General features: G+C 49.2%; 1 protein-coding gene across 13 annotated transcripts in view; it reads right to left on the reverse strand.

The window, feature by feature from the left end:
* Positions 1-25,842, reverse strand: part of SPTAN1 (spectrin alpha, non-erythrocytic 1) — a 59,662-nt gene extending 33,820 nt beyond the window's left edge. For 9 of the 13 annotated variants that reach the window (XM_087869304.1, XM_087869310.1, XM_087869308.1 and 6 more), the window contains exons 1-18: positions 25,721-25,842; positions 14,727-14,966; positions 13,644-13,769; positions 9,605-9,745; positions 9,090-9,236; positions 7,265-7,398; positions 6,983-7,127; positions 6,752-6,906; positions 6,001-6,136; positions 4,666-4,767; positions 3,655-3,792; positions 3,144-3,254; positions 2,370-2,447; positions 2,075-2,230; positions 1,636-1,840; positions 944-1,125; positions 374-617; positions 61-183 (exon numbers count right to left, since the gene is read on the reverse strand). In XM_087869304.1, the coding sequence (XP_087725430.1) occupies positions 61-183; positions 374-617; positions 944-1,125; positions 1,636-1,840; positions 2,075-2,230; positions 2,370-2,447; positions 3,144-3,254; positions 3,655-3,792; positions 4,666-4,767; positions 6,001-6,136; positions 6,752-6,906; positions 6,983-7,127; positions 7,265-7,398; positions 9,090-9,236; positions 9,605-9,745; positions 13,644-13,769; positions 14,727-14,963 (2,560 nt within the window). In that variant the 5' untranslated portion in view covers positions 14,964-14,966; positions 25,721-25,842. The remainder of the gene's footprint in view (positions 1-60; positions 184-373; positions 618-943; positions 1,126-1,635; positions 1,841-2,074; positions 2,231-2,369; positions 2,448-3,143; positions 3,255-3,654; positions 3,793-4,665; positions 4,768-6,000; positions 6,137-6,751; positions 6,907-6,982; positions 7,128-7,264; positions 7,399-9,089; positions 9,237-9,604; positions 9,746-13,643; positions 13,770-14,726; positions 14,967-25,720) is intronic. The other 4 variants (XM_087869311.1, XM_087869309.1, XM_087869307.1 and 1 more) reach the window with 1 other exon arrangement.
* Positions 25,843-26,470: the final 628 nt, after the last annotated feature.

A 26,470-nucleotide genomic window follows, 5' to 3' on the forward strand; every position in this document is an offset into this window, starting at 1 on the left:
CCAAAGACAGGACATGAGGAGAGCCATAGTAAAGCCACTCCCCAGAGGGTAACCACTCACCTTCCTCCACCATGGCGTTTCCCTTCTGTGTAACGGCTTTGATGCGGGGCTCATGCCCGGCAATTTCTGCTTGGAGGGCTTGGTGCTTCTTCAGCAGATTTTGGACTCCAATCAAATCTTTGCCTAAAAGCAGAAACGCGCCCTGGTCATCCACGCCATCAAGGGAAAGGTCAGCCCTGTCGTTCCTAAGATTCTACTGGGGTTCCAGTTTAACTTAAACTTGACCTTGCTTGTTCTGACATGCACCTCCTTCATGCTACAAGGGTAGAGCCCTTTCTCAGACTTGATTCTCATCTGATGGAAGGAGACGGACCTCTGTTGGTGGATGCAGCGATGGGCTCCTTCTCCCGAATCCACGTCTCCTCATCCTCAACGTCACGGAAGAGCTGCTGCAAACGCAAAGAATCAGCCAGCTTCTGCTTTCGGGCAATCATGGGTTCCTTGAGAGCCTCGTAGCGCGCCACCAGGGCTTCCTGCTTCTTCTTGATGTTTTCAGCGTCAAAATGGCCAGCATCCTGGAACTGGCGGGCCTGAATGGTGATGCCGTCAATTCGATCCTGGGGATGGATGGGAAAGGACAAAGGCTTGAAAGCATGGACCAGCATCAGCAACCAGGTTCTGGACTGATCCTACCTCAAGGGTGGTTTGATCATAAACAAAGAAGAAGTCACACGGTTGTCTTCCCAGCCCAGAGAGTATTTTTTTCAGTCATCTCTTTCCCTCACCTTGGGCTCCCAGAAAGCTCCGAAGGAGGAGTTTAATTGGAGAAGAACTGGGAACACATACAGCTACCTAAGCAAATCGGCACCTTTACCCTTCCGCAGACAAGGGTGGTCTGGACGTCCCTTGCCGTCCTTCGCTCCCGCCCCCGAGCCCGCCGTACCTGGTGAGCGGCCACGTCGGCCTCCAGCAGCGCATGCTTCTTCTGGAGGTTCTGGACGTTGGTGAGATCTTTGCCGTAGTCGTCTGAAGCCAGATGCCCCTCCACTTCGTACAGCCACAGCTCAATATCCTCCACGTTGCGGTTGAACTGCTGTTGCTGGTTCGCCTCGCGAAGCTTTATCCCTGGTCGGGGGAACAGGGGTGATCGACTTGCTACCCTACCCTTCTGCCAGTACCGCTCGACAATGGCATCTCCGTAAGGACTAGGGCTCAGGCCTGTCGTCACTGCTCCACCTCTTCCACGAAGGTGAAGACGACAAGATGTTGACTTGGACGTTCTGTAAAAACCGTTCTGAGCCCCGTTAGAGAACGTCTGAGAATTACCGAACGCCCTCGGCTCTCAGCGGAGCTTGGATTTTCGGTGACGGGGCCCAGTTCAGTCACGGCCAGGTGACCGATCTCCCCCTTTTCACTCAGGCTCCCCTGCTCACCAGCAACGTCAACCACATCCACCCCACGTCAGCAAAGCATCGAGGATGCTAGGCAAGTCACTCCCAGGCGGGAGCTGAGCTCACACGCCCACGGTCTCCAGGCCCACCTTACTGGGGTGATGTATGTCCCTACACTTAACTGGGAAGGGACACGGAATCCCCCAGTATTCCTCTCCCAATCCAGGGAGACACCTTCTCTTACCTTTCAGTTCCGTGGCTTCCAGCAACTTCTTCCACAAACTAATGACCTCATTCATACGAGCTGCTACCTCATCCTTGGCATAGTGGTTGACGTCAATCAGCTTTTGTCCTGCTTTCTCCAGGGCGTCGATGCGGCTCTGGTTGGCCGAGAGCTCAGCCTCAAAAGCCTGATGCTTCTGTACTTTTCCCTGTAGGTTGGATGGGTCCTGCCAATAAAAGGAAAAAGGGGTTCTACCTTGAATCTGAGCATTGTCCAACTACCCCGCGTTACCTTCGTACTTCTCTTTATTGGCAGGGGACGGGGGTAGAAAACTGCCCACCTACATGAAATAGTGCAGTTTTTGGAATTCCCTATTTCTTTCTTTAGCTACAATTGCTCTGTGAGAGCTGCCTTTAGCTTCCTAGCCAAACGCTACACGGCGATGCTAGCAGGACTTTACTTTATAAGCTTCATCTGTGGCGGTTTTCATCTTCTCGTTGACCCAGCTCTTGAGCTCATCAGAGTCTCGGAAAAACTGTTGCAGGTGGAAAGAGTCTGCCAGCTGGGCCCGGCGACCCATGGCTCTCTCGTGAAGGGCGTTGCGGCGGCTCAGCAGCTGAAAGACAAGGAGCCACGTGAATCTCGGGCTGTTACTCCCCAGGGATTTCTGGCTCAAGAGGCTACATGGCAACAGGCGTCTCAGAAGGGAGAGCCGGGGCCTGAAGGGAAGGCATGTGGAGAACCCAGAAACGTACCGCATCTCGGCGTGTGGCCACGTCGTCCATGGCGTAGTGGTTGTTCTGAATCAGCTTGGTTGCAAATTCATCCAGTGCCTACGAGGGAAAAGTCGGGGTCCTTCACTGCTAAGCACACGGTCACACAGCATGGCCTCCAGAGCAAAGTAATTACTGACAGATCACAAAACACTAAACCGTAACACAGGTCGATGTTTCCCTCTTCACTTTTGAGCGTTTGCTTGACGTTATTAGTCCGAGACAACAGTATTACGCTAGCTCCCTTCAGGACGGGAGACGTTTGCTGCAGCTGATGTCATGACACATCCGATAGGATCAGACAGCGATCACAACAGGTTAGCAGCCTTCCAGTTCCTGCCTCTAAGAACTGTTTTCAAGGGCGAAAATACCTCTTTCAGGAACTATAGCCATTTTTACTTTTCAATTTTATTTTTTGAAGATTTTAAGAAATCCCTACACCCAACGTGGGATTCGAACTTACGACCCTGAGATCAAGAGTCGCACGGTCCGCGGACTAAGCCAGCCAGGCGCCCTGAACTCTGCTTTTAGCGAAAGGGACATGTCAGTGTGGAGGCTGACATCAGGAGAAGATCTCATCCCGTGAGCTATGGCCTCTCGCAAGGCCGTGCTCTGCCGCCACTGTGAGATCTGAAGCCCCCACGGGAGCACCTCTCACGGAGACCCTCTATCACGTCTGCTCAGAAACCCTTGAGAAGAAAGGACTCCGGACTGAATCTAAGGATCACCCAAAGGTACGCCAAGAAGGGGTCTTACTGTGATTTTTTCCTCCTGGGCGCTGAGGGATTTCTCGAAGTCCTCGTGCTTCTTGAGGAGCGCCTCCACGCTATCCAAGGAGTCGCCCAAGTCTTCATTGAGCAGGAAGGCCTGGAGAAAGGACACAGAGCGCTCGGAGGGACGCCAAAACACGAAAAGCAGCAAAGAGATTCGACAGCTATTAAACTTCCAAGATCTCTTCCGGAAAGCCTGACGTCCTTTAGATTCCCTCAATACTAACCTAATAACAGGGTGAAGTGCTAGGTTCCAGACCAAAACCACCCAAAAGTGCTCTTCAGGAAGAAGCAATCCCACACCAGCGCACTCATCTCTAAGCCCAGGGCCCGTCCCGGGGGCCTCCAATCCCAGCGGCGGGAGGACGGCCGGCAGAGCCGCCGGGAGCCGCTCACCGAGCCCTCTTCACCCGATTCACGACTGCAGTGCTGGTAACTTCCTGCCCGAATTAAGCCAGCCGTCTGCACTGCAGACAAGCGAGAAAGAAGACGGATACCTCCTGCTTGCTCATCCAGTTGTCCACCTGCTCCGTGTCGCGGTAGAAGAGCTGCAGGTCCATGCACTGCTCGTACTGCTGCCGCCGCAGCTCCCACAGCTCCAGGAGAGCGGCCCGCTCCTCGGCCAGGACGCTCAGCTGGGGGGAGGGGGACACGAGGGCCGTGAGGGCAGGGCACGTCTGCTGCCCACCCCCAGGCAAACGGAAAGGCTGCCCTGGAATTTCTAATCCTCACGCTCCTCTTCGGGCCTGTTTTCTGGTTGGCAAAAGGGGGCGAATCACATTCACTTGTGTCAGCCAAGTCACAGGGACCCTGCCAATCCTGAACGGCTTGTACGTTTATGCGAAGGAGGAGAGGGAACTCTCGTTTATCTAGAATTAATTCACTGCCACGTTATCGAAAGACTTTAGGTCAAAATGCTAAGTAAACTTTCGGTAGAAGAAAAAGGGCATCTTTCTAAAATGTGGGCAGTACAAATGGAGTAAGGAGCCTCAGCGGAGAAATGTCGCTGGGTGGGTGTTCCATAAAGCATGGTAAGTTCACAAATGCCCCAGACGTCAATTTAGGCTCCACAGTTGACAACAAGTGTGTCTGTGCAATGTCTCTTCCGAGTTTACACAATATTAAAACATCATTCTCCAATGTTCCTCAGGTATCTTTACACTCAGATCCTGTGGAACTTGAAAACTGTATACACTTATACATGTAATCTGAAAGAAAGCAGTTTTCTCCTGGCTCCACCTACCAATGCAGGACTCAACTCGCTGCAAAGTCCCCTTTAAGCAGGAAATGGGTCACCAGCGTCCCAACTGAATGGAACTTCCTCCCTCTGATCAATCACCATACTACACATAGGTCTTCTTTTTCGGTCGCTCAAGAAGCTGCCCCTGAACTTCCTGGGCGCAAGCTCTGTGGAAGTTTCTCGCATACCACAGCAAATGCAGCCTGGATACTTAAGGATGGATAGCAGTTTTCAGAGACTTTCAGTTAAAGAACCTCTCCTCTCTTACCTTCTCTCTCACTTCATCTGAGGCATAATGCCCGGCGGCAAGCAGGGCCTGTCCAGACTCATCCGCAGATTTAAAGCTGTCCTCGTGAGCATCGATTTCACCCTGCGGCAAGAAAAGGCACAACAGATGCCCCGCAACTTAGAAAAAAAAACTCCAGAGATGTTGAATTTCACACAATCGTTACAAATCAGAATATCCCATCTCCAACCAGGAGCAGGATCAACGAGGCGGCCAGGCTCCCAATCACAAGGGCACCATTTACTGGCAAGTCTCTTTGCCACTGGCTCTTCAGGCCACCTCTGTCAGAGCCTGTCGCGTCTCCATACGTTCAAGGGTCTGAGCCCGGCTTCTGTTCCGCTGGGGTCTCTTCGCCTTCCGCGAGCCACATGGGTGGGTGTAGGATTTTACAGACCGGGTAGGGGAGGTGCTTCCCCTGGTCCCACCCTGTTCTTCAAAATTGCCTCAGCTGGTTTTGAATTTTTTTTCCCTTTCAAATCAAGTTTAGAATGAGCTTGTCTCATTCCAGAAACAAAGAAAGAGCTGCCAGGTTTCTGGGTGGGACGGCACGGAGTGTGAAGATCCTGGGGAAAATTTTCCTACCTCTACAAAAGATCGTTCCAGCCATGCACGAGATAAGACGTTCCCCTTTAGTCTTTATTTCTTCACTCTTTCAACAAAGCCTAACTGCTTTCTCCACAAATGTCTTACACAATTGTTAAGTTGTATTTCCAGGTACATTATAGTTTCTGATACAATTATAAGTAGCAGTTTTAAAAAACGATGTTTCTGTTGCTGGTGTGTGTGACATCCATACACTGACTTTCTTTACATCTACCACATTAAAGCCTCTCAGAAGTTTTATAGTAATAATGATTTTTACAATCCTGTTTCACAGGGTTTTCCAAAATGACTTGGCCATAGAAAAGCCTTCTTTTTAAGGTAAAGCCTATTAACAGCTCATAAAACCAGTTTTCTGTGGAACACAGTTTTGGGAAAACTCAGGATAAGAAATTTAATTACACCAAATATGAAATTCAGCATTTAAATGAAAACATTGTTTAAGATGGCACATGACTGATGCACAAAACACCAGTACCTCCATCATGCCAGGGCGTGGCCCCTCACTTTTACGGACCACACTTAATCTCCTGACATTTAACCCGCTTCACCATCTATGAGAAGCAGGCAGAGCCAGTCTTCCTAAGGCAAAACCAACAACAATCCCGTGGTGAGAGCCGCCTGTGAACAAAGTTTCAGCCACTCTGGCTGTAAGAGTCCCACCCCAATGTGTTACAAGTGAAGGCCTTTTCTTCTGGAAGATGTTGGAGACGCTACCTTGTGCTCCTGATGCCTGTCCAGCAGGGCTTCAGCCCCGGCCACGTCATTGGCGAGCTCATCTGCATTGATGAGGGCTTTCATCTCAGTCACCCAGCTGGTGAGGTCGCGGAAGTCAGCAAGGAAGCGTTGAAGTCTAGAGAAAACCAAGATAAGCCATTAGATGTTCCCAATGGAAAGCCCAGATGAAAAATGCCTTCCTGAAGCTCCGAATTCTATCCTCAGACCATGCCAACTCTAGTCCTGGGACACAAAGGATTCTTCAGTCTGACTGTAGAGGAAAGCAAGAGAAGGCTGAAATCAATCCTTTAAAATCTGCATTGTGTCCATCACTGTAATTCCCCAATCTGGTCCCTTCTCTCCAACTCCAATTCCCCGGTTCCAGCTCTGGTTAGTAATTAGCATTCTTTCATTTCCCAGTTCTTGATTTACTGAATTTTAATGGTATATTCCACTGGGGCTCTGATCGCTAAGAAAAGATTTCTACTTCTCCTGGTCATAACGCAGCAATACAGGATGGAAGGATATTCATAAAGTCATAAATACGATGTACACACACACACAAAGTGGCCCGTCTCCAAACAAATATGACATAAGTAGGAAAGAGCCACCTGCACCTTCTTAGTACGGGAACCCGGCAGGTGCACGGCAGCGCTGTCAGTATGCACAAGAGACCCCAAAGCCCGCCTCCCCGCTTCTCTAAGAGAGGTCCAACGGCACGGTCCGCTGAGCCTCGGGAGAGGATTCCCACCTGTAGGAGTCGTTGAGGCGGGCGTGTCTCTCGGCCGCCAGAGTCCGGATCTGCTCCCAGTTGGCAATGAGCTCCTCTCGCTTCACCTGGATCTGCGCGGCGCTCAGAGGGTGGGACTGCTGCAGGCGGTCGGCCTCGGCACACAGGGCTTTGACCTGGAAACGCCCTCAGTCAGACCGTGCTCGTGCCCCCTGCTAACTTAGGATGGAAGCGGCTGGTTCCCAAACCCACCTTGTCCTCCAAAGCAGCGAGATCTCTCTCCAAACCCTCGTGCTTCCGCAGCAGAGCCTGAACGCTTGCCAGGTCGCGGCCAAAATCGTCAGAGGCCATTAACTGCTCCTTTTCCTTAATCCAGCTGATAGTCTCGTCCACGTCCCTACGGGACGGAGACAGCCAGGCAGCCACTTACGGCAACTGTCTAGAGCTGGGGGCGCCGCAGCGGGCCCGGCCCCGGGCGGCTCCCGCGTCTTCCTGGCACGTGCCCCCGCCCGGCAGCCCGCTCTGGCTCGGTACCTGTTGAAACGCTGCACCTCGGCCGCCCCAAAGAGCTTCCCCTGTCTCTGCAGGGCCAGTCCCTTCAGCCGCTGCCAGGCCGCGTTCACTTCGTCCTGCTTGGTCTTGATGGTGTCCTCCTCGGGGTGCTGCTCCTACGTGAGGAAGAGAGGCCGCCTTGGGTCCTGAGCCCCTGCCTCCTCCAAGGCTCTGCCGCAGCAAACCTTCATCTTTCTGAACAAATACTGGTTTTGTGTGTGAAATGAAGCCAAGCTTGTTTAAAACTAGCTTCTAGGATGCCTGGGTGGCTCAGTGGGTTAAGTGTCTGACTCTTGATTTCCGCTCAGGTTGTGATCTGGGAGTGCTGAGATCGAGCCCCACGTCAGGCTCCACGCTGTATGTGGAGTCTGCTTAAGATTCTCTCTCTCCCTCTTCCCCTCATCCTCCCTCCGCCCTTGCTCTCTCTCTCTCAAATAACTAAAGCTAGCTTCCATTTCCTCTTACACAAAAAGGGGAGAGTCATTATCTATCCCCTGGAGTAGATGGTGAGGCCATAAAGCAGCGGCGGGTATCAGTACCCAAAACCTTTATGTTTTAACAACACTTCCGGGGCAACTGTGTGGGAGCGTCACCAATGCACCCGCGTCGGTCCCAAGCGCTGGGAAATCTGTTATTTCAAACATTCATGAGCCTATCGAGCATTTCCGCCCATAGACATGATCTTCAGGGTCTGCTCCTCACTTCAGACTGGAGCTCTTTGTTTACAAGTATCCTTCCCCACCAACCACATTTTGGTTTTTGTTTTATTTTTTATTTTTTTAAAGATTTTATTTATTTATTTGACAGAGATAGAGACAGCCAGCGAGAGAGGGAACACAAGCAGAGGGAGTGGGAGAGGAAGAAGCAGGCTCATAGCGGAGGAGCCTGATGTGGGGCTCGATCCCTGAACGCCGGGATCACGCCCTGAGCCGAAGGCAGGCGCTTAACCGCTGTACCACCCAGGCGCCCCTGGTTTTTGTTTTAATAAAAATAACACGTAAAGTAACAAATGAAGCATTTCAGCGTTCTGGGACCCATCTGCGAGATCTCAGGCTTGGCCTGACTGCTCTCCTCAGCATAACCTCGGGATGCCCCAAGATCCTGGGGCAGGGGGTGGGGGCTCACTGTGGAAGGTGAGGTATTTCTAAGGAATGCTGGCTCTTCTTTTATCACTGGCCAGAAACGGAACAAGTATCAGCCCCGAAGCAGATCCAAAAATTTACGATTTAGACCCCCAAAATCAAATTTCCCGGAAAGCAAAAACTCTAGTTCCTGCCGCTGGACATGTGGGGAGCGCTCTGAGCCCTGTAGAGGCGGCTGAGGATAAAGCAGCAGCTTACGGGGACCGGGTGCGTCGGCAATGGGGAGAGGGTACACCATCCCCTTACTGGCTCCGAGCCGCTAGTGGAGAGCCCATTCATTACAAGGTTCCCCAGGCTCCCGAGAGAGCAGTCCGGCGTCAGTGGCTGCCTGCCAACCCGAAGAAGCATTCGCCACCACACCCTCATCTGGGAACCCGACGCCCAGCTGCAGAACCCAGTAAAAGCATGGCCACGCCCTGCCCGCAAGTGGGTGGAGGAAGCAGACGAGATGAACTCTGCCCTTCCTGCCCGTGGCCACAAGCTGGAGAGCAGCTTCCACCTTCGGAGTGACCAGCCTGCTGCCTTAAAGCTAAAGCAAAACTCTTAGGCATGCTTACCAAACACTGCTCACTCAGAAACTAGGGAACCGATCATCAGAATTTTCTTCCGAAAACACCAGTTCATACGATGATGTAGGAAGAAGCACACAGCACACTGCCACCCACCTGAATGAGCTTGGCAGCAAACTGGTTCACTTCATTAACTCTTTCTTCATGGGCAGCCATATCTGTTTGAAACTCTTCAAATTTCTTCTGTAAAACCTCCACATGCTCCAGGTCCTGGCCCAGCTCCTCAGAAGTCACGATCGCTTCCTATTCGGGGACCATAACAGAGCCAGAGTCACCAACCAACACGTGGAAACCATGGCTCCCAGAAACGCAGCGGGAACGAGGCCCACCGGGATGGGCCACGTTAACTTTAGTGGATGCTAGTGGATCCTGTGTCCCATGTGATCTTAGCTCCCCTCCTCCTTCAAAGGCTGAGCTCCGGGCGTGCCGGTGTGAGACTCCGGGTTTCGGAGTTCTAGGAGAGCACCCCCGAAGAGCAGCCGGAGCCGGAGCAATCCCACTGTGCGCCTTCCGCTGCGCTCACAGGCTCGCGGCTGCCGGGGGCCCTTCCCTCGCTCTCACTACGGCGTACTCCGCCAGCCTTCCCCCCCACCCCTCCCCCGGACACACACCTTGTCATTGATCCAGTCCATCACGTCCTCACACTCTCGCAGATACTGCACCAGCTTCTGGGCCTGCAGCAGTTTGACTCCCTTCTCCCGCATCTTCTCCAAAAGCAGCTCCCACTGGCGGTGCAGCTCCATCAAACGCGTCTGCAGGTTAAAAGTCAGCCCCAGAGATCACAGCCGTTTCTACGGGATCCGGCTCCTCCACAGACTTCCCACTCGTCAGAAACCCCACAAGTGAGAACTCAGAACAAGTCTTTTTAAAGATAATCCCGAACTGGAGAGGAAACCACAAGTCTGAGAATAGGAAACAGCAGACACCTCACCGTAGTTCGGTGGGTCTTAGAGAACAAAATAACTGACCTTTCGCAGGTGGATTTTTTTCTAGTTCACTTTAGGGGAATTATATTCGACTATTATCAATATTATATTATTTATAATTAATGTGCTTAGTAATTGAATCATTAAGTGGGATTCCTGGGTCCTTAGACTACTAGGGAAGGAGAGAGGAGGAACCGACATGGAAACTGAGCAGAAATTCCTGAAGGGTGTGTTCTGAATTCATGGAGGGAAACAATAAAACAAGAGATCCTATGGGCATCGTGAATGCAAAGAAATGACGATGGGGCCCAAGTCAATAGGAACACCTTCATATAAAAGTAGAAAAGGGCCCCTGGGTGGCTCAGTCGGTTAAGCATCTGCCTTAGGCTCCGGTCGTGAGCCTGGGGCCCTGGGATCGAGTCCCACATGGGGCTCCCTTCTCAAGGGGGAGCCTGCTTCTCCCTCTGCCTCTCTCTCTCTGTCTTTCATGAATAAATAACATCTTTAAATAAAAAAATAAAATAAAAGTAGAAGAGATGGGGTCCTGAAACATAATCAGCGATTGAAAAGGATTCTTGGCAAAAAAAGTTTTGGAATTTCTATGAAAAGATAGTTTGTGGTTCAATATACCTCAGGTTGGGTTTATTTCCAACTTCACCCAGGTGGCAGCCCCAGGACCAAACATACTCACTTCCCAGAATCTTTAGGTTCCCATGGCACAGTCCTAGTAAGGACCTGTCCACAACTGAGGGGAACCGATCATCGATTCAAGCTTGCGGGATGCTTTCTGGTCTCTAATCCAATCTCAGTGTGTTGCCTATGCCTACCCAAGATACTGGGAGTTTTCATGTAACACTGGCAGACCAAAGTAAAACACACGACAAGGCTGAAACACTCACAGAAAAGAAGTCTGGGATCCACCCATGGTTGAGACGCCCCTCCCAGCCAGCTGAAAACTTGAAAGCCAAGGGACAGCCAACATGAGGTGGATCCTCTTAGAAACAAGGGTGTATGTTTCACTTGAAAGCAGAAACAGCAGGGGGAAATAAATGCTCACACAATTCACTTCCAGCACTGCAGGTTGCAAAGCAGCCTGCCCATGGGAAGAAAGTGAAAGGCACTCCAAGGCAGGGGGAAAGGAAAGGCAAGCAGCAGCAGCTCAATACTCCACCTACTCGGATGTGGGACCCGATGTGGGTGGCGGTGACTATGGGACGCCACGCCGTCCGGTACGGTGTGAAAGTCTAAACCGGCAACAGACAGGTTATCCAGGACATAGAAGCAACCTTCACCTTCCACCCCCCTGGCCCCATGTTAACCTGCCTGCTGAACGCTGTTACTGAGTTATGGGGCCAGATAAAGCACCAAGCCAGGATCACAATGGGAACTGTGAGCATGACAATAACGATTAAACGAAAGCCCTTTGTTCAAATTAAAAACGAGACCACCAAAGGGTCACAAAAAACCCCACCCTCGAGTCCATGGTCAGTCTCCCACAAAGTTCATTTTCACACCCGCAGGTAAAGAACGAGGGCAAAGCCCACTCCAGTATTGGAACAACCCTCCCATTCCTGGTGCATCTGATCTCGTAAACGCTGCAGGTTAGAGTGTCCAGTTTCCCAAGCGCTCTGCTGCTCGAGAGCGTGAGGGAGCAGGCAGGCCAGTGCACTTGGGAAACGTACCGAAAGCTGACAGGGTGGAGACAAAGTCCTGGTTCTGACTCAGGTAGATTTCTCAATAGGGGCATGAGCACCCAGCAGGAGCTTTCAGAGAAGCAGCCGGCCGGGAAGGTAAGGAAAGCCGACAGGAATGACATGTAGCTTGGAAAAATACAGCTAATAATTGTCAGCAAAGAGTGACGTGGACTGGAATTCCAATTGCCATCTACTAACTGTGGGATTTGGAGAAGTTACTCAAACTTCTCTGAGCTTTGGTTTCTTCCCTTCCATACTATGGGGATGAGGGGTCCCTAGCGAGCTTCTAGTGAAGATCAGAGACTACCTGTGTCACAGTGGCTAAGTGTCTGCACATAAATAGCTACTCTACAGACAGTGGCTGACAGTACTTTTAAATGTTGCTTTGATAAGATCTCCAGTACTAACAGAGCCGAATGAAGTGAGTGTTGGGTCTCTTCTTCTCCAGCTTAATCACTAAAGTCAAACACCTGATCTGTTTCTCTTGTTCCCCATCTGTAGCCCGGTTATAATACTACCACAGCGCCATGCACTCTGGGAAAACAACTTCTATCAAGCAAATAATAAGGCATGCTGCTTTCATTTACTTTAAGGCTATATATAGAACAGCGGGAAAATGAGCAGAAAGATATTTATATTTAATTGCAGAGACACATGGTACATATTTAATTGCAGAGATACATGTTACATTACCCAAATGCGTGGAACGTAATTAAATAGCTGGTCATATGGCATTCAGAATTTACCCTTATTTCCAACTCACAATCATTACTAGTAATGGTTAATTATTAATAATAAGCTTAGGGCTGATTACAAGTCTTCAAAAATGAGACTGCAGAGTGTATTAGTGCAAAAGAGAGACAACAAGTATTTATTGTTGAAAACCACTAGACCAGATCCTACGGGGACGAAAGCCCCACAAGGGTGTCAGGGAACAGCAGGGGGTGGGGACGTTTCTAGCTGGGGCTTATGAATGCAGCTTTCATCTAACTCTCCACAATTGCCTTGACTGGTAAGGGACAGAAAAGGCCAGTCCCTCAAAGGAACGTGACTTTGGATGACAAAGAACAAGACACACAGATAGGAATGAGGTACAGCAGAAACAGGTAAGAGCATCCGGTTACGAGAAACTAAGTGTACATACTTCATCCTAAAGAGGTTTGCTTTCCCTTAATTATCTTGGTACTGGAAATGTTAAAGCAGAGAAAGATCCATCATCAGCGAAATGGCACCAAACAAGCCAAATCAAAGAATGTAAGGACGTCTGCTTCAAAGCTGGCTGTATCCATCACTATGGTCACCGACCAACAACAGGTGCCACAAGTTACTGCTCACAGCTGGACCCTTCACTGGCTTGGAGACTCGACCTCAGCAAAACACCTCCTAGGGCAAGCCACCAAGATCCAGACCTCGAGTTTTCAACAGAGAACCTTACAGTGCCTGAGATCACTCCTATTGATCTTTGTGTCCTGATCCCCAAATTCACCAATTTCACTAATATGCTCTCCCCTCAAATTACCATCTATAAATTTAGGTTTCATTTATGTAATCTTCTTTAAAGTATAATCACACTCTAATTTGTTTTACAAAAAGAATATTAATTTCCCCACTGAGCAGACACATACTTGTTTATATTCATACTGAATCATCATATTACAAAGACAAGATGCGGGTAACTCCTTTAGAAGATTTCACAAATTCTCTTAAAAGGCTAGAAAAGTGGGGTGTCTGGGTGGCTCAGTTGGTTAAGCGGCTGACTAGTGATTTTGGCTCAGGTCATGATCTCATGGTTCGTGGGATTGAGCCCTACATCGGGCTCTGCACTTGGTGGGGAATCTGCTTGAGATGCTCTCTCTCCCTCTGCCCCCCCCCACCCTCCTCTCTCGCTCTAAAATCAAATCTCAAAAAAAAAGCGAGCAAAGTCTTTTTTAGAAATCCTAATTGGCATTTAATCCACATTCCTCCATCAACCAGTCGGCCACCCGTACCAGACCAGATGGCCTCCGGTACCAGGCACTACTCCTACTCACCCTTATGGTTTCAGATGCAAAATGCCCTTCTGAGATCATCAGGTTTCCAGTTTCATCCAGTTTAACAATGGCTCCTGAGTTGGCCTGCACTTCAGCTTCGAAGGCCTGATGCTTCTGGAGCTTGCCCTGTTGGTGGACCAGGAAGTGAGTCATAGCTGCAACCGCCAGGCATTCACCATTCCGCGCCTCCCTCAGGTCCTGTGATTTCTCCCCTCTTGAATCCCGTTCCCTCTAATTGGGGACATTCAGCATCCCACCCAACCCCACCCCTGCTCAATTACTCAAATACTCTGACCGCCATCTACACTGGCTTCTGGAAGCTTGGCCACTGAGGACCACCACCGTTGCACTGTCTAACTTTACTACTGGGAAATTAGCTTTTATGTGGACATCCAATCCCCTCTGGAAATACGGAGCCACACCAACAATTTTCTTAGCATGTACAATTTATTCTGGGATAATAACCCATCCACATTCACTCATTATGTGACACTTTTTTCTCGGACGACTCTGGTATAGTAAGAGAACCATGTGTTCCACTTGCTAAAAAAAAGTCTTTCACCAAAATCAATGAGAAGAAAGGCTTTGTCCTTTTTTAAGAAAAACTTTACCGAGGCATAAATTATACCACAAAATTAACTTCAGTTACAATTCAACGATTTTTAAAGGCTTGCTTTTGGTAAGACTTACCAGTGAGTTGCTTCAAGAGAAGCCTAACTATAAATTTCCACCAGCAACACTGCTGGCGTGCCTTTCTCGAAAACTCATATTCCAAGAGCCCAACCCAGACCCTCCCCCGCCCCGGAACATGCCGAAGGACCACCGATGGTGGCAAGGCAGAGGTTTGAGAACCATCAGCTTGAAGCACTCAGAAAAAATACCTGCAAGATTTCACACACATCCTTAGTAAGTATAGTATGATGCACACACCAAGGGCTTCTCAGAAGAGGGAGTCGGTCCTGCCTTATGTCTGATCTACATTCTTCTTGCTCAAGGTCATAACTAAATGACTTTGTGTGATTTGGGGGCAAAAACATTTGAGCTCCTGAGTTCTGGCAGGAACCTCGGGGAGATGAGACGCACCTGCAAGTTGGTTGGGTCTTTGTAGTTCTCATCGGATGCGATCTGTAGTTTCTCCTGAATCCATTTCTCCAGCTCCTCAGCATCTCTCTGGAAAAACTGGAATCGATAGGAGTCTTCAAGCTTCTGGCGCCGAAGGGTTGAGAGCTCCTTGAAGCGGTGGTATCTGTCTAGGACCTGCTGCCGCCTCTCCTGGATGTCCTCTGCTGTTTCCAGCACTTTGACCCCACTGGGGTCCATTTTCTGAAAAGACAGAATGCCCTGAAATGAGCACGAGACCAAAGCGGACTCCATGGAATCAGCCTCTCTGAAGGAAAGAATTAGCACACAGCCCTGGCGGACAAATGAAAGAAGGCAGTCCCTTCTCAGGACAGAACAATGAGCCTTGATCCCATTCCTTTGTGAAAAATAGCCATCCGCTCGCTGCGACACCTGCCTGCGTGGGTCCCTCAGAGGACGCCGAACCAACACCACAGCGAAACCCAGCGAAACCGGGAGAACTAGAGTTTACCAGCAAGTCTACGCAGGCTTTACGGAGTCAAAGGAAATGCCAAACTGGTACTCAAAGAATTACTGAAAAATCCATTCAGAAGTCCTTTCACCTTGGGGCGCCTGGGTGGCACAGCGGTTGGGAGTCTGCCTTCGGCTCAGGGCGTGATCCCAGCGTTATGGGATCGAGCCCCACATCGGGCTCCTCTGCTGGGAGCCTGCTTCTTCCTCTCCCACTCCCCCTGCTTGTGTTCCCTCTCTCGCTGGCTGTCTCTATCTCTGTCAAATAAATAAATAAAATTTAAAAAAAAAAAAAAAAGAAGAAGTCCTTTCACCTGGTCTCTGCATTCCATTGTGTGGAGATTAGAAAGAATTTACTTTTACTTAAATCAGTTTTTCTATCTTTCCAGATCTCAGCCCGTTATCTCAGCCCCTCAGAAGAAAAGGGGATGATTACAAATAACAGAGTCCTTAACAGCAGTAAGAACTGACCTTGTCAGAGCCCCTGAGTTGCCAGTTACTGGGCAACATCAATCCTACAAGTCTTCCTCAGGCTACCAGAGCGCCTGCGCCAACGGGCTGTGTTTCCCGTGAACGTGCACGAAAGAAAAATCACAGTGCAATTAAAAAAAAAAAAAAGTTTGGTGAGTTGTACACCTGAAACTAATAAAAATGGTATGTCGACTACACTTCAGTTTAGAAAAAATTCAGGTTTATGTCACAAATACATGCATTCCATAAATTTTAAAGTAATGGATGCTTTACATAAAAAAGATCAGCAGCGATTATTAAACAGTAAACAGGTAGTCGTGCATCGAAAGCTGAATCTGATGTAATACTACAAATGAGAAATCTAAACCCAAGGACGAGAAGGTGTGGTGCAAGGTCTGCCCTGCTTCCCGCCCACCTCCTACTGTGGACGGCGGACTGTTCAGCGTAATTGAGCCTAATTCTCAAGTTCGCCACAACCGCAGGCTGACGGAGGAGGCAGCACTCCCCTCAGCACTCCGTGGGCCCCAACTTGAAATCCGCAGATTTCTGGACATTTCCACCAAATTTTCACGTCAAAAAGAAAATGTGACCTATTGATGTTGGGCAAAACCCAGAAGATGGTACCCACACTCATCAGGAGTGAGGCTGACTCCTCTAACCTACGGAGCACACTGGAAAGAGGTGCAGACTGACGACGAAGAGCCCCTAAATGTGTGAGTACACATGACCTTGCACGGGCCACTTTCCTGTGCCTCGGTTTCCTACAATGGCTAAAAATTGCAGGTGAAATTTTTAGGACCCTTCCAAATGTCAAATTACATTCTACAGAAGATTCATAAATTTGGTAGGAAAGCAGAAGAGGTAAGTTTTCTAGACTCTCTGGATATTATCCCATAATTTATACACGGTATAAAAACCCTGTCACCCAGGAGACATTTGAGAGCCCTTCTTGTTCACCTGGTCAAGCTCACAGGAGAGGATCAGCAGGCTAAGGACCAGGCAGGGAAATCTCGAGAGTGCCCCCAGCATCCAGCTGGGAGGTAAACAGCATTGGTGGGATCCAGGTGAGGTCACAGTTTGTAAGTCTTTCGGGATTAAAGCAGCTTCAAGAGGCAGCAAGAAAGCATCCTCTGCACCTGATCAACTCTGAGGACTACCTTTCTAGAAGCCACCACCTTCCTCATGGAGAGGACACGAGGTGATAGCCCTACCACCATTCCTTCCAAATTATTCTCCAAGTACTGACCACTTATTTTTGTTGTATTATTGTTTCCCCACAAAGTCTGATTGATTTTACTATAAAAAGAAACATGTTCTTGGCCACATTGCTCCTGTGCTTTAAGACCTTTTATGGCTCCCTTCTGAGGGAGCAAAGGATCCAGCTCTTTAGCAGGACCTTGTGATCTGGCCCAACACATGTGACTGGTATCATCTCTCACCCATGTCCCCTACCCTCTAGGAATATTGAAATATTCTTTCTCCTCCAAATACAGAATTCTCTTTGAAGACTCCAAGCTAGGGACGCCGGGTGGGTTAAGTGTCTGCCTTCAGCTCAGGTCGTGATCCCAGGGTTCTGGGATCGAGTCCCATGTCGGGCTCCTTGCTCAGCCAGGAGCCTGCTTCTCCCTCTGCCTGCTGCTCCCGCTCCCCTTGCTTGTGTGTGCACTCGCTCTCTCTACCCCTCAACAAATAAATAAAATCTTTAAAAACAGCAACAAAACGACTCTAAGCTATTTGCCCAGGCTCCCGTGTGTAGAATGTTCTACCTCTCCTCTGCCTAGACAACTCCTATTTATACCTCAGTGCCCAGCTGAGAGGAGTAAGCTGTATGATCTTGCCTCCTTCCCAAGCTGTAATCCATGTTCCTTCCTTCCCTCCATCTCAGATTTAATCACACTTTTCTGCAGATTTACAAAGCACTTGTATATACCTCCAAGGGTATAATGAGACTGAGCAACCCCATCTTTGTATCCCCGATTTCTGGCATACCCGGGCCATTAAGAAATGTGTGTTGACAAATAAGCAAGTATATGCTGAGTGCGGTAGCTGCTACGCAGATCTGAATTCATCTGTAAAAGGCGGGGACAGAGCTCCATCACCCACCCAAGTTACATTTTCCATATTGTCAAACTGGAATTCCACCCAGGTAAAAGCCAGATTTGTGACAAGAACAGCAAATGGAGAATGCAGCTCTCCAACTAGGTTTCAACCTACTGAACAAATGGGAATTACCAATTTTGGCCTGAGCACATGGCAGTACATTTTGAGAAATGAGTTGGCCTTTTCATTCCGGGAGGGTGGGCCCTTGGTGAAACAGAGCTCAAGAAGGTAGTTCTGTGATCAAGAGACAGCTGTGTCTGGAAAAAGTATCTTCTATCCTTAAAACCAAAAACTGAGGGTAACCTTAAATAACATTTAAAAAATTAAAGGTCTGGGGGCGCCTGGGTGTCTCAGTCGGTTAAGTGTCCCAACTCTTGGTTTTGGCTCACGTCATGATCTCAGGGTCATGGGACTGAGTCCCCGAGTCAGGCTCTGCGCTCCGCAAGGAGTCTGCTTGAGATTCTCCCTCTTCCCTCCCTTTGCCCCTCCCCCCCGCTCCCTCCCTCCCTCAAATAAATAAATAAATAAATATGTATATATATATATATATATATATATATTTTAAAGTAAACATCTGTTCACAGTGGAGTGGAGTTTCTATAACAACACTTCATTACAACAGGGCAGTTCTGGCTCACGCTGCTGCCCTAAGAATCTCAGCCTCTTTGGGTGAAGGCTGACTTCTGGCAGGGATCTTGACAAGGATCACTACCACCACCAGCCACATTTACTAGAATATAAATGTGACTTCACTCACCTCACTGTCTGCTCCTGCCATATCTCTTATCAAACTCCCACACCAACGCCAAGCTACAGGCCCTGGCAGGGCCCATTTCCCAGCTCAGAAAGTCCCCTTGGGCAGGAATGTTCTCTCCCATTCCCAGCTCCACCACTGAATACCATACAAACCCCTCCAAGTCTAAAGCAACTACCTTGTCCTCTCTGCAGTCCTAACTCAGAAGTCTTCAGCCCCCCCCACGCTCCACTTCAGAGCTCCAATGCATTCTGCCAGGTTTCCTCCCTGCCGTTTTTGAAATTCTTTAGTAAATGAAGAGTTCCTAAGAGACTATATAAAAAAGACCTTATCTTCCTCTTCCTCTCTGACCGTAGAACCCAGCACACAGTAGAGTCAATTACATTCTGACCTTGGAAACAGAGACAATGCTGTCACTTCATTACTAAGTAGGCAGAGGACACAAGGTAATCTACTAACCGAGTCGCAGAGCCTACCTGGGGTGAGCTGGGATCCTCTGGGTCCCAGACTAGGATGCCAGAACCCATGATTCCGCACATGACGGCAGCTGGCGTACTCTTTATTGATGGCTGTTTGCTTACTCATTCACTACCTCTTATCTTTCCCATCACCACTTTGGAGGGAAGAAAGGGGGAGGCGGATATATTAATTATTCAAAAAATAAAAACCGGGTGCCTGGCTCAGCTGGTGCAGCATGCGACTCTCAGGGTCGTGAGTTTGAGGCCCACACTGGGGGCAGAGATGACTTAAAAACTTAATCAAGAAATAAAAATTGATTTTGTTTTTATAAGACTGAGTCTTAAATTAGTAAACAATCAGGGTTAAGAAATTATATACCTCCTTTGTTCTTAACCCTTGGGAAACCGTTGAAGATGAAAAAACAGCAGGAAATTGTGTCTAATTTGCTCGCTCACAAAATTTTCTGGCAAGGAAATTTGCCAAGGAAGGTCTAGTTCCGTATGAAACCGCCTCAGCGCACATGATCCTGCAAGATGTCGGAGTCCTTAGACTAATGCCTAGGGCATCCGTTCTGCCTCTTCATACACAGGATTCCCTGCATTTCTAAAATCCTTTAGCTGCTATGGAAATTTCTAAGAAATCACACGGGGGGTGGGGGGGCGCGGGCAGGCCCTTCATGACGAAGCCAAGAATCCCCAACATAATGCGGCAAGGGCACCGCCTTAGCAAGTCCCCCTGCTTGGGTCCTGCTCGTGGGTTTGACCCTACCAATCCAGGGAGACAGTCCAGCGAGGCCCTGCTGAAATTAACCAACCTAAAAGGCCCTCTTTGTCACCCCAGTGAAGTAGAACAAGTCAATTCTATACCAAGTGCTTTGGTCAGGCAATAATGGACTTTTCTTTCCTGCAGATCAGCTGACGTCAGTAGGTGGGAGCTCTGCCAAGCCACCACTGGCTGTCCCTGGGCATCTGAAAGTCATCAAAGCTCTCCCACTGCTGTGGCCATTCAGGAACCTCATTTGCATGGTTACAGGAGCCTAAGAGGATGGGTTAATAAGAATTCCCCACCCCTTAACCTGATAGGGAGCTGTCTCTAAATTTATCTATAGAGGCTCCAGTTTCTTTGCTCCGAAACGGGTCATTTCCATTGATTATATTAAAAATAGGGAAAATGTTCGTATCACCAAGAACTTCTGCCACCGGAAGATGTGCTAGCCTCCCACCCAAGGCTACGTGAGGGAGCTGGTGGAATTTCTCAGACTCTGCCTGGGTGCGCAACATTCCCCCCAGGACTGAGGCTGCAAGATCTCCACCCCTGCCCTGAAATATGCAGCTGACTGATAAGGCAGGCTGCACAGAGAATGTTCCAGGCTGTTCCCAGCCTTAATGGGATTAACGCCTTTTGAGAGCTAGAAAGGAAGACTTTGGGAAATGTGCCATTAAAAAACAATCTCCAACCACACTAGCCTATCGATCTATTTCACTAACTGCCTAAAAACCCACAGAGGAACTAGGAATTGATTCCTAGGATTGCAGTCGACTGTTTATCTCAAAGGAGCCCGTCAACTCTGATTTTGCCAATCAGGTCTCTGTCTGTCCACGGAGAATAAAGGAGGGGAAATGAAGTGCTAAATATATTCTCTGTATGTTTAAGGACAGCTTCCCATTGAAGGTAACTGAAGAAAAGGGTCGTATTTTTACGAATATTTTTCAAGAAGACTGAAGATGCAGGCTATTTATAAATGGTGCAATGCAGCAGTCAAAATGTTAGCTGCATCATTCAGCAAGTAACATGAATTGATCTCGGGGGATAAAACAGGAATTACAACTATGTCCTCTATTGTAATAAATAAAAAGACCTTGTCAGCGTTCTTACAATACTGCCAGATCTCTGGGAAGAAAGACGGGAGTCTAAAGATGTGAACCTCGGGTAGAAAGTTCTAGTTTAATCCAAAGATACAACACACCTGAGAAGGACTCCTTGTATCTGACACAAATTCACACATATTATCAACGGAAAATGGATTCCTACAGAAGAGCCTAGACACTAATTAATAACTGTCTTCTTGCAAATGCCCAGAGACAGCTGTCTGAGCCAGTTCTTGGTATTGAGGGCATTTTGAAATGCCTTGGCCTCACCTACGGAAGCTAGCTGCCCTGCTGTGCGAAGGGATCCATCTCTGGAAGGTGGGAGAGACAGGACATAAGACTCCGCATTAGGCAACAGAAAAGACTGCGGATAGCAATCGTTCTCAGACCAAAGGTCAGACATCCAACTCCGGGACCCTGGCACCTGAAGTGAGTAGTTGAGGACTCCCTCACGCAGGCCTTAGGAGAGTGGAAGAATTCAGCACAATTTCCCTGTGGAAGCCCACAAGTGAATCCACTTGTAGTGAGGATGAAGGAGTCACTGACACAAATGCGCCATGGAACGTGCTGGATGTGAGAGGCATGTGGAAAACTACACAATGAACTCCAATTTCACCAGATACACCCTTTTGCAAGGAAAGGGATTTGGAAGGGGACTAAAGGGATAAACAGGGCATTTGGCTCTATGGAAAAATTCATACACATCGCCCAAAGCAAAAGGTCAGAAAAACCATCCCTCAGATTTACTCTGGTTGCTTAGTCAGAGTTCAGAGGTGCAGGACTGACCACGCAGGTTTTTTTTCCCTGGCTCAGAAAGCCAACCTATTACCAAATTTTACACGCGCAAAGCAGGAGAACTACCTCCACACACATGGAAGGACTTCTCCAGAGAAAAAAACCACCAAAGAACTGGTTTAGCGCCCATTAACACCTTATACCAACGGATTCTCAGAGCAAGCAAATGGCCTCCCAACCAGCTCAGCTGCAGACTTTCGTGGCGGCTCTGATGATAAGCAGAGAGGTAAGTAATACAGAAATTAAGAGTTGTAACCATGAATAAAAACAACAAATATTTTTGCTTCTGTGGACCCGCATGTCACAGCCTTCAGACTGATAAATTCATTTAGACTCATTAACCCGTTTCTGCAGAGGGGAGCAGGGACTTAGCTTTGAAAAGCAAAAGATTCATACTGCATTGCATCAAAATCCCAGAAACGCAGAGCAACGTTGAGAAAACTTACTTCTGAATGCTTCCCAAATACTATCTTGCCGCTACTTACCTCTTAACCTGTAAAATTCAGATGAGAGGTATTTAAGCGCAAAATATCGTTACTGACATTCAAAAAACAGGAAAAGGTTATAATGTGGCCCATTTTTATAAACCTCGTTTCAACCAATTCACCACTCTGATTTATAAAAGGGCCCGCCTTGGATTTATCACCCATAATCACTAGAAATTTGCAAAGTTTGTATTTCTTCTTATGGGATATCAAGACATTAATTTGAAGCATTTTTCTTTTTGAAAAAGGTCCAATTTAGCAAATATTCAAAACCTGTACACAAATAAAATATACATAGTGAGCTTTTTTTAAGCCACGAAAATGCAAGCTCCATTTCATTACAAGGATTGTGGCAGAAAAAAATAAGTCGATAGCAACAGGAAACAAACCCAAGTTTATGATATTTGTCAAATTTAAAAATACTACTTTTACGACACATTTTCAGATTATTTTTTCCAAATATCTAAGATAATCTGTTTAGTCCCTTGGTTCTCAAGAACCAAGTAACCATCAATAAAGAGATCAGCAAACACTACATGCAAACACCAGTAGGGTGAGAAGAAATTAATATATTCATGCCCGAAAAAGAGGAAGGCAAAAAACAGGAGGCTTTGGAGATTTTAGAATAAATTTACTAAGACTTCTATTCATGTAACACCAAAAAAACAATAGCGAAAAACCCCAACCCTAACCAACTGGCTTAACAGAAAGGTCATGCAGGCAGGGTTTTCTCCCCCCCTCTTTGGATCATTCACCCTCTGCCACAAATGTGTCTTCACTGCAAGCCAGGCAAAACCCGAAAAGGCCACCCGTTTCCTGCATGCGGGTCAAATACCTGGACTCTGCGTTTACGAAACGATGACAACATGATGGAGGAATGTGGAGTCTAAAGAGGGAGGGGGAAGAGCAAGATAACAAGCTTCTAAGGGCAAACTGAACAAAATAATTTTCAAAATGAAGAAAACAGACCATTAGGAATATATGAATACAAGTAAAAACCAAATTCCTGGTGTTCTCCCCGCGCCCTTCTTTTTCTGTAGAGCTTCTGAATTCCACGAGGGATTTAAAATGTGGAAAGAGAACCGAAGTTCTCTGGTCCCTTAGCAGTTCCTATTTATCTAGATGCGCTACCCTGGACAGCTTATACCCCCTTTGGGTCTCAGTTTCTCCGTTTTTCAAATAAAGAACACTGAATATGCTTTTAACACAAAACATGCCCTCCCCAGATTCACAGTCCAATAAATTTAGGAATCAGCCGGCCGATACCTAAATCCCCTTCCATTCAGCAATAGAATAGCAAGACGTCAGGAGAAACAAGAAAGAACTCAAGCTATAGAGATCTGACTTGGGCCTCGTTTACTGGTACACTTCCTTTACAAAATACTGTTTCCTGTTCAAAACCCCTACAAGAGGAATATGCAAAAAAGGTGGAAGGGAGGTAACAAGCACAGCTGCTCCGAGGCCCCAAGTGATGGCTCTGCACTCCCCCTCTGCATTCCCTCCTCCTTGGCATTCCCAGTGTCAGCACTTGCCATCAGGGCCATGCATTCTTCTACCTACTCTGACCACAGCTGTGGCAGCCTGGACCGCATAGCTAGCGGAGTCCTCGCATAGCCCACAGAGGATTGATTACGAGGCCGGCCTCGTGCCCGCTATCCTTCGTCCAGGTTCAGCAATGACAGGACTGTGGGCTGCAACTGACAGGATCTGCAGTCGGCCCCTCCCTTTGGGATGAAGGTAGGTAGGGAAAAATAGAACAAATTCTAACCCAGGGAACCAAAAGAAAGGTGTATTAAAAATCAGCTCTCGCCACCTAAACCCATTCATCAGATTATTTGACAAGCTCATATTAGAGCCTGTGACATATCAGATTTCTCCAATTGCTAGATCGCTACAAAACCCACTGCAGAGACCAAAAGCATATCCGAGTATGTTACGCAGCTGATGGATTACTCTAAGAAGTGCTTCACACCTGTCCAGCACAGGGCAAATCCTCCTTTTGGGGCTCGTCTCTCTGTGGAGGTCCCTAAATAACAGCTAACACACTTTGAGGGTCCCCTGGAGTCATTATTGGCCCAGTTACTAAAAAAGGCTTATTGTTAATTTCCTGCAGAGGCCCTGACTGCAGCACATTTTTTTTCCCCTACAGCACATTTTTAAACTTTGACTTCAATTTGACCTTTGAAAATCTAAGACATTAGCTGCAACAAAAGGGAAAAGACTAGTTTAGGAGTTGGAACCTTGGCTCAATAGCTTCATACAGCTGAGTGTTCCCACCGCTATTCTTAAGATTTTCTGTTTCCTGGCTGCAAGACACCCCCACCCTTCCATCTTTGATACATTCTGTTTTACTTAGGTCCAATTGCTATGACTCCGCAATTTCTCCACACATTAAAATACTTCAAATGGTCTCTCTTCTATTCTTCCCTAACAGCCATGATGGTGAGTTTCTCTAAACTACCATGATGAATACAGAACAAAGGGCCTACATATTTTAGAATCTATTATATAAAAGAGATCTGACAAGGTGTTGGGGCAATTCAATCATCTCAATCCAGCTTTCTGGGCTATTGAGGCTTTTAATTTAAAACATATGCAACCCTTAACCTTAACAAGCACCTTATTTAAAATATTCTGTCCCAATGCATCAAAGAGACTCTTAAAGGCAATTTTCTTTAGGAAGCACCTTGTCAAATTCGCAGGGCTAGCTTTCGAACAAAAGGCTGCTCTATCATTCAACACTGGAGTGGCTGTAGAATTTTTGACAAATAATATAATGTCCTCGAATCGAAAGACCGCCGTCTCATCTCGGGTGGGGCGGGGGGGGAGGGGAATAACTCGTAAGCTATTAAGTTATGGATCTGAGTCTCATACAAAGAAGCGCCGCATCTACCTGTTATTTACAAGCAAATCACAACTGGGTAGGAAAGACATGTTTATTACGAGGAAGGAAAAGGAGATGGCCAGTCTCAGACCTTTCTGCATCTAAAGAAAGGCCAAGAATCGCCACACTGGATGAAATTAAGGTCAAAGAGCCCTTTCCTCTAAGCTCTCGGCTCTGCCTCCCTCAAGGGTCGGGCCGGTACTGCTGTGGGGACTGGGGAAGAGGAGCTGCAGAAGTCGCTCCTCACCGAGGCAAGGGACCAGGGGCGCTGGGGGAGCGCTCCGCAGGAAGGGGGATGGTGACGATCCCGCCAGGGGCCCCTGCCCCACCTGCCGCAGCCGGATGGGGCAGGGTGGGGCGGCAGCCAGGCTTGGGGGTGGGGGAGCGGGACGGACCCGGCGGCCTCGCCTCCCCCCCTCCGCCCAGTCAATGACATTCCAGCGGCCGGCGCCCAGGCTGGGCCGGGCGGCTCCTCCGCAGCCCACGCTCCACCGGCGGGCGGCGGCCCGCCCGCCGGGTCCCCGCCCGTCGGAGGGAGCGGCGAGGCAGGCCGGGCTCACCTGTCCGCGCGCTGGCCCCGCCCCGCCCCAGGGGTTGCGCGGCTCCCCGCCCAGCGGTCGACGACCCTCGGGCCCCGCTCCCTCCCCAAACTCCCCTGCTCCCCCTCTCACCGGCTCCTGCGGGGTGAGGTCGGTGGGTGCGCCGGGCTGTGGGGGGGGGGGGGGGTTGCTGAGGGACCGACTCGCCTCCGCGGCCTCCCGCCTCGCCGTTCGCTCCGCAGCGGGTAGTGGCGGCGACGCGCGCGTCTCGCCTCTTTTATAGGCGGCCACGCGCGTTCCGGCGGCGGGCGGGCGCGAGCGCGGGGGAAGCGCCGGGGTGCGGCGCGAGGGGCGGGAGCGAGCGCCGGCCGAGCTAAGGGGGCGGAGCTCCCGCCGGCTCCCTTCCCGATCGCGTGACGGAAAGGGCCGAACGCTCCCGGAAAGAGCCGAAGCGCCACTGCGGGGGAAGAGCCGAGTCGGGAGAGCGAGGCGGGAGGATGGGAAAGGAGGGCGCGCGTCAGGGGTGGGGGGCGATGGTGCAGTGGAGTCACTGCCTCCGCCCGGGCGGGCCGAGATGCGGCAGCCGCCCCGCCCTCCCCGCACCTCGGATCCTCCAATCCTGCCCCTCCCCGCCCTGCAGAGAATCTTCAGTACCCCACCCCGCCCCTCCGCCCCTGGGAGCCCTTCCAGTACTGCAGCGAAGGGCGGGGCAGGGGCCGTCGCCGCAGTCTGGCCGGGGATGCTACGCACCCACGTCTGTAAAACGCCCAGTCCCAAAGGGTGAGATCACTCCTAGGCTTTTCTTCTTCCTGCCCCCTTTCCCCGGGGGATGGCTGTGGCCGAGACCCAAATCAGCCTACGCTGGTGGGGGTTGGGGTCTTG

The sequence above is a fragment of the Ursus americanus genome, chromosome 18 (assembly GCF_024610735.1).
Source record: "Ursus americanus isolate L20-20 chromosome 18, mUrsAme1.1.p, whole genome shotgun sequence".
NCBI lineage: Eukaryota > Metazoa > Chordata > Mammalia > Carnivora > Ursidae > Ursus > Ursus americanus.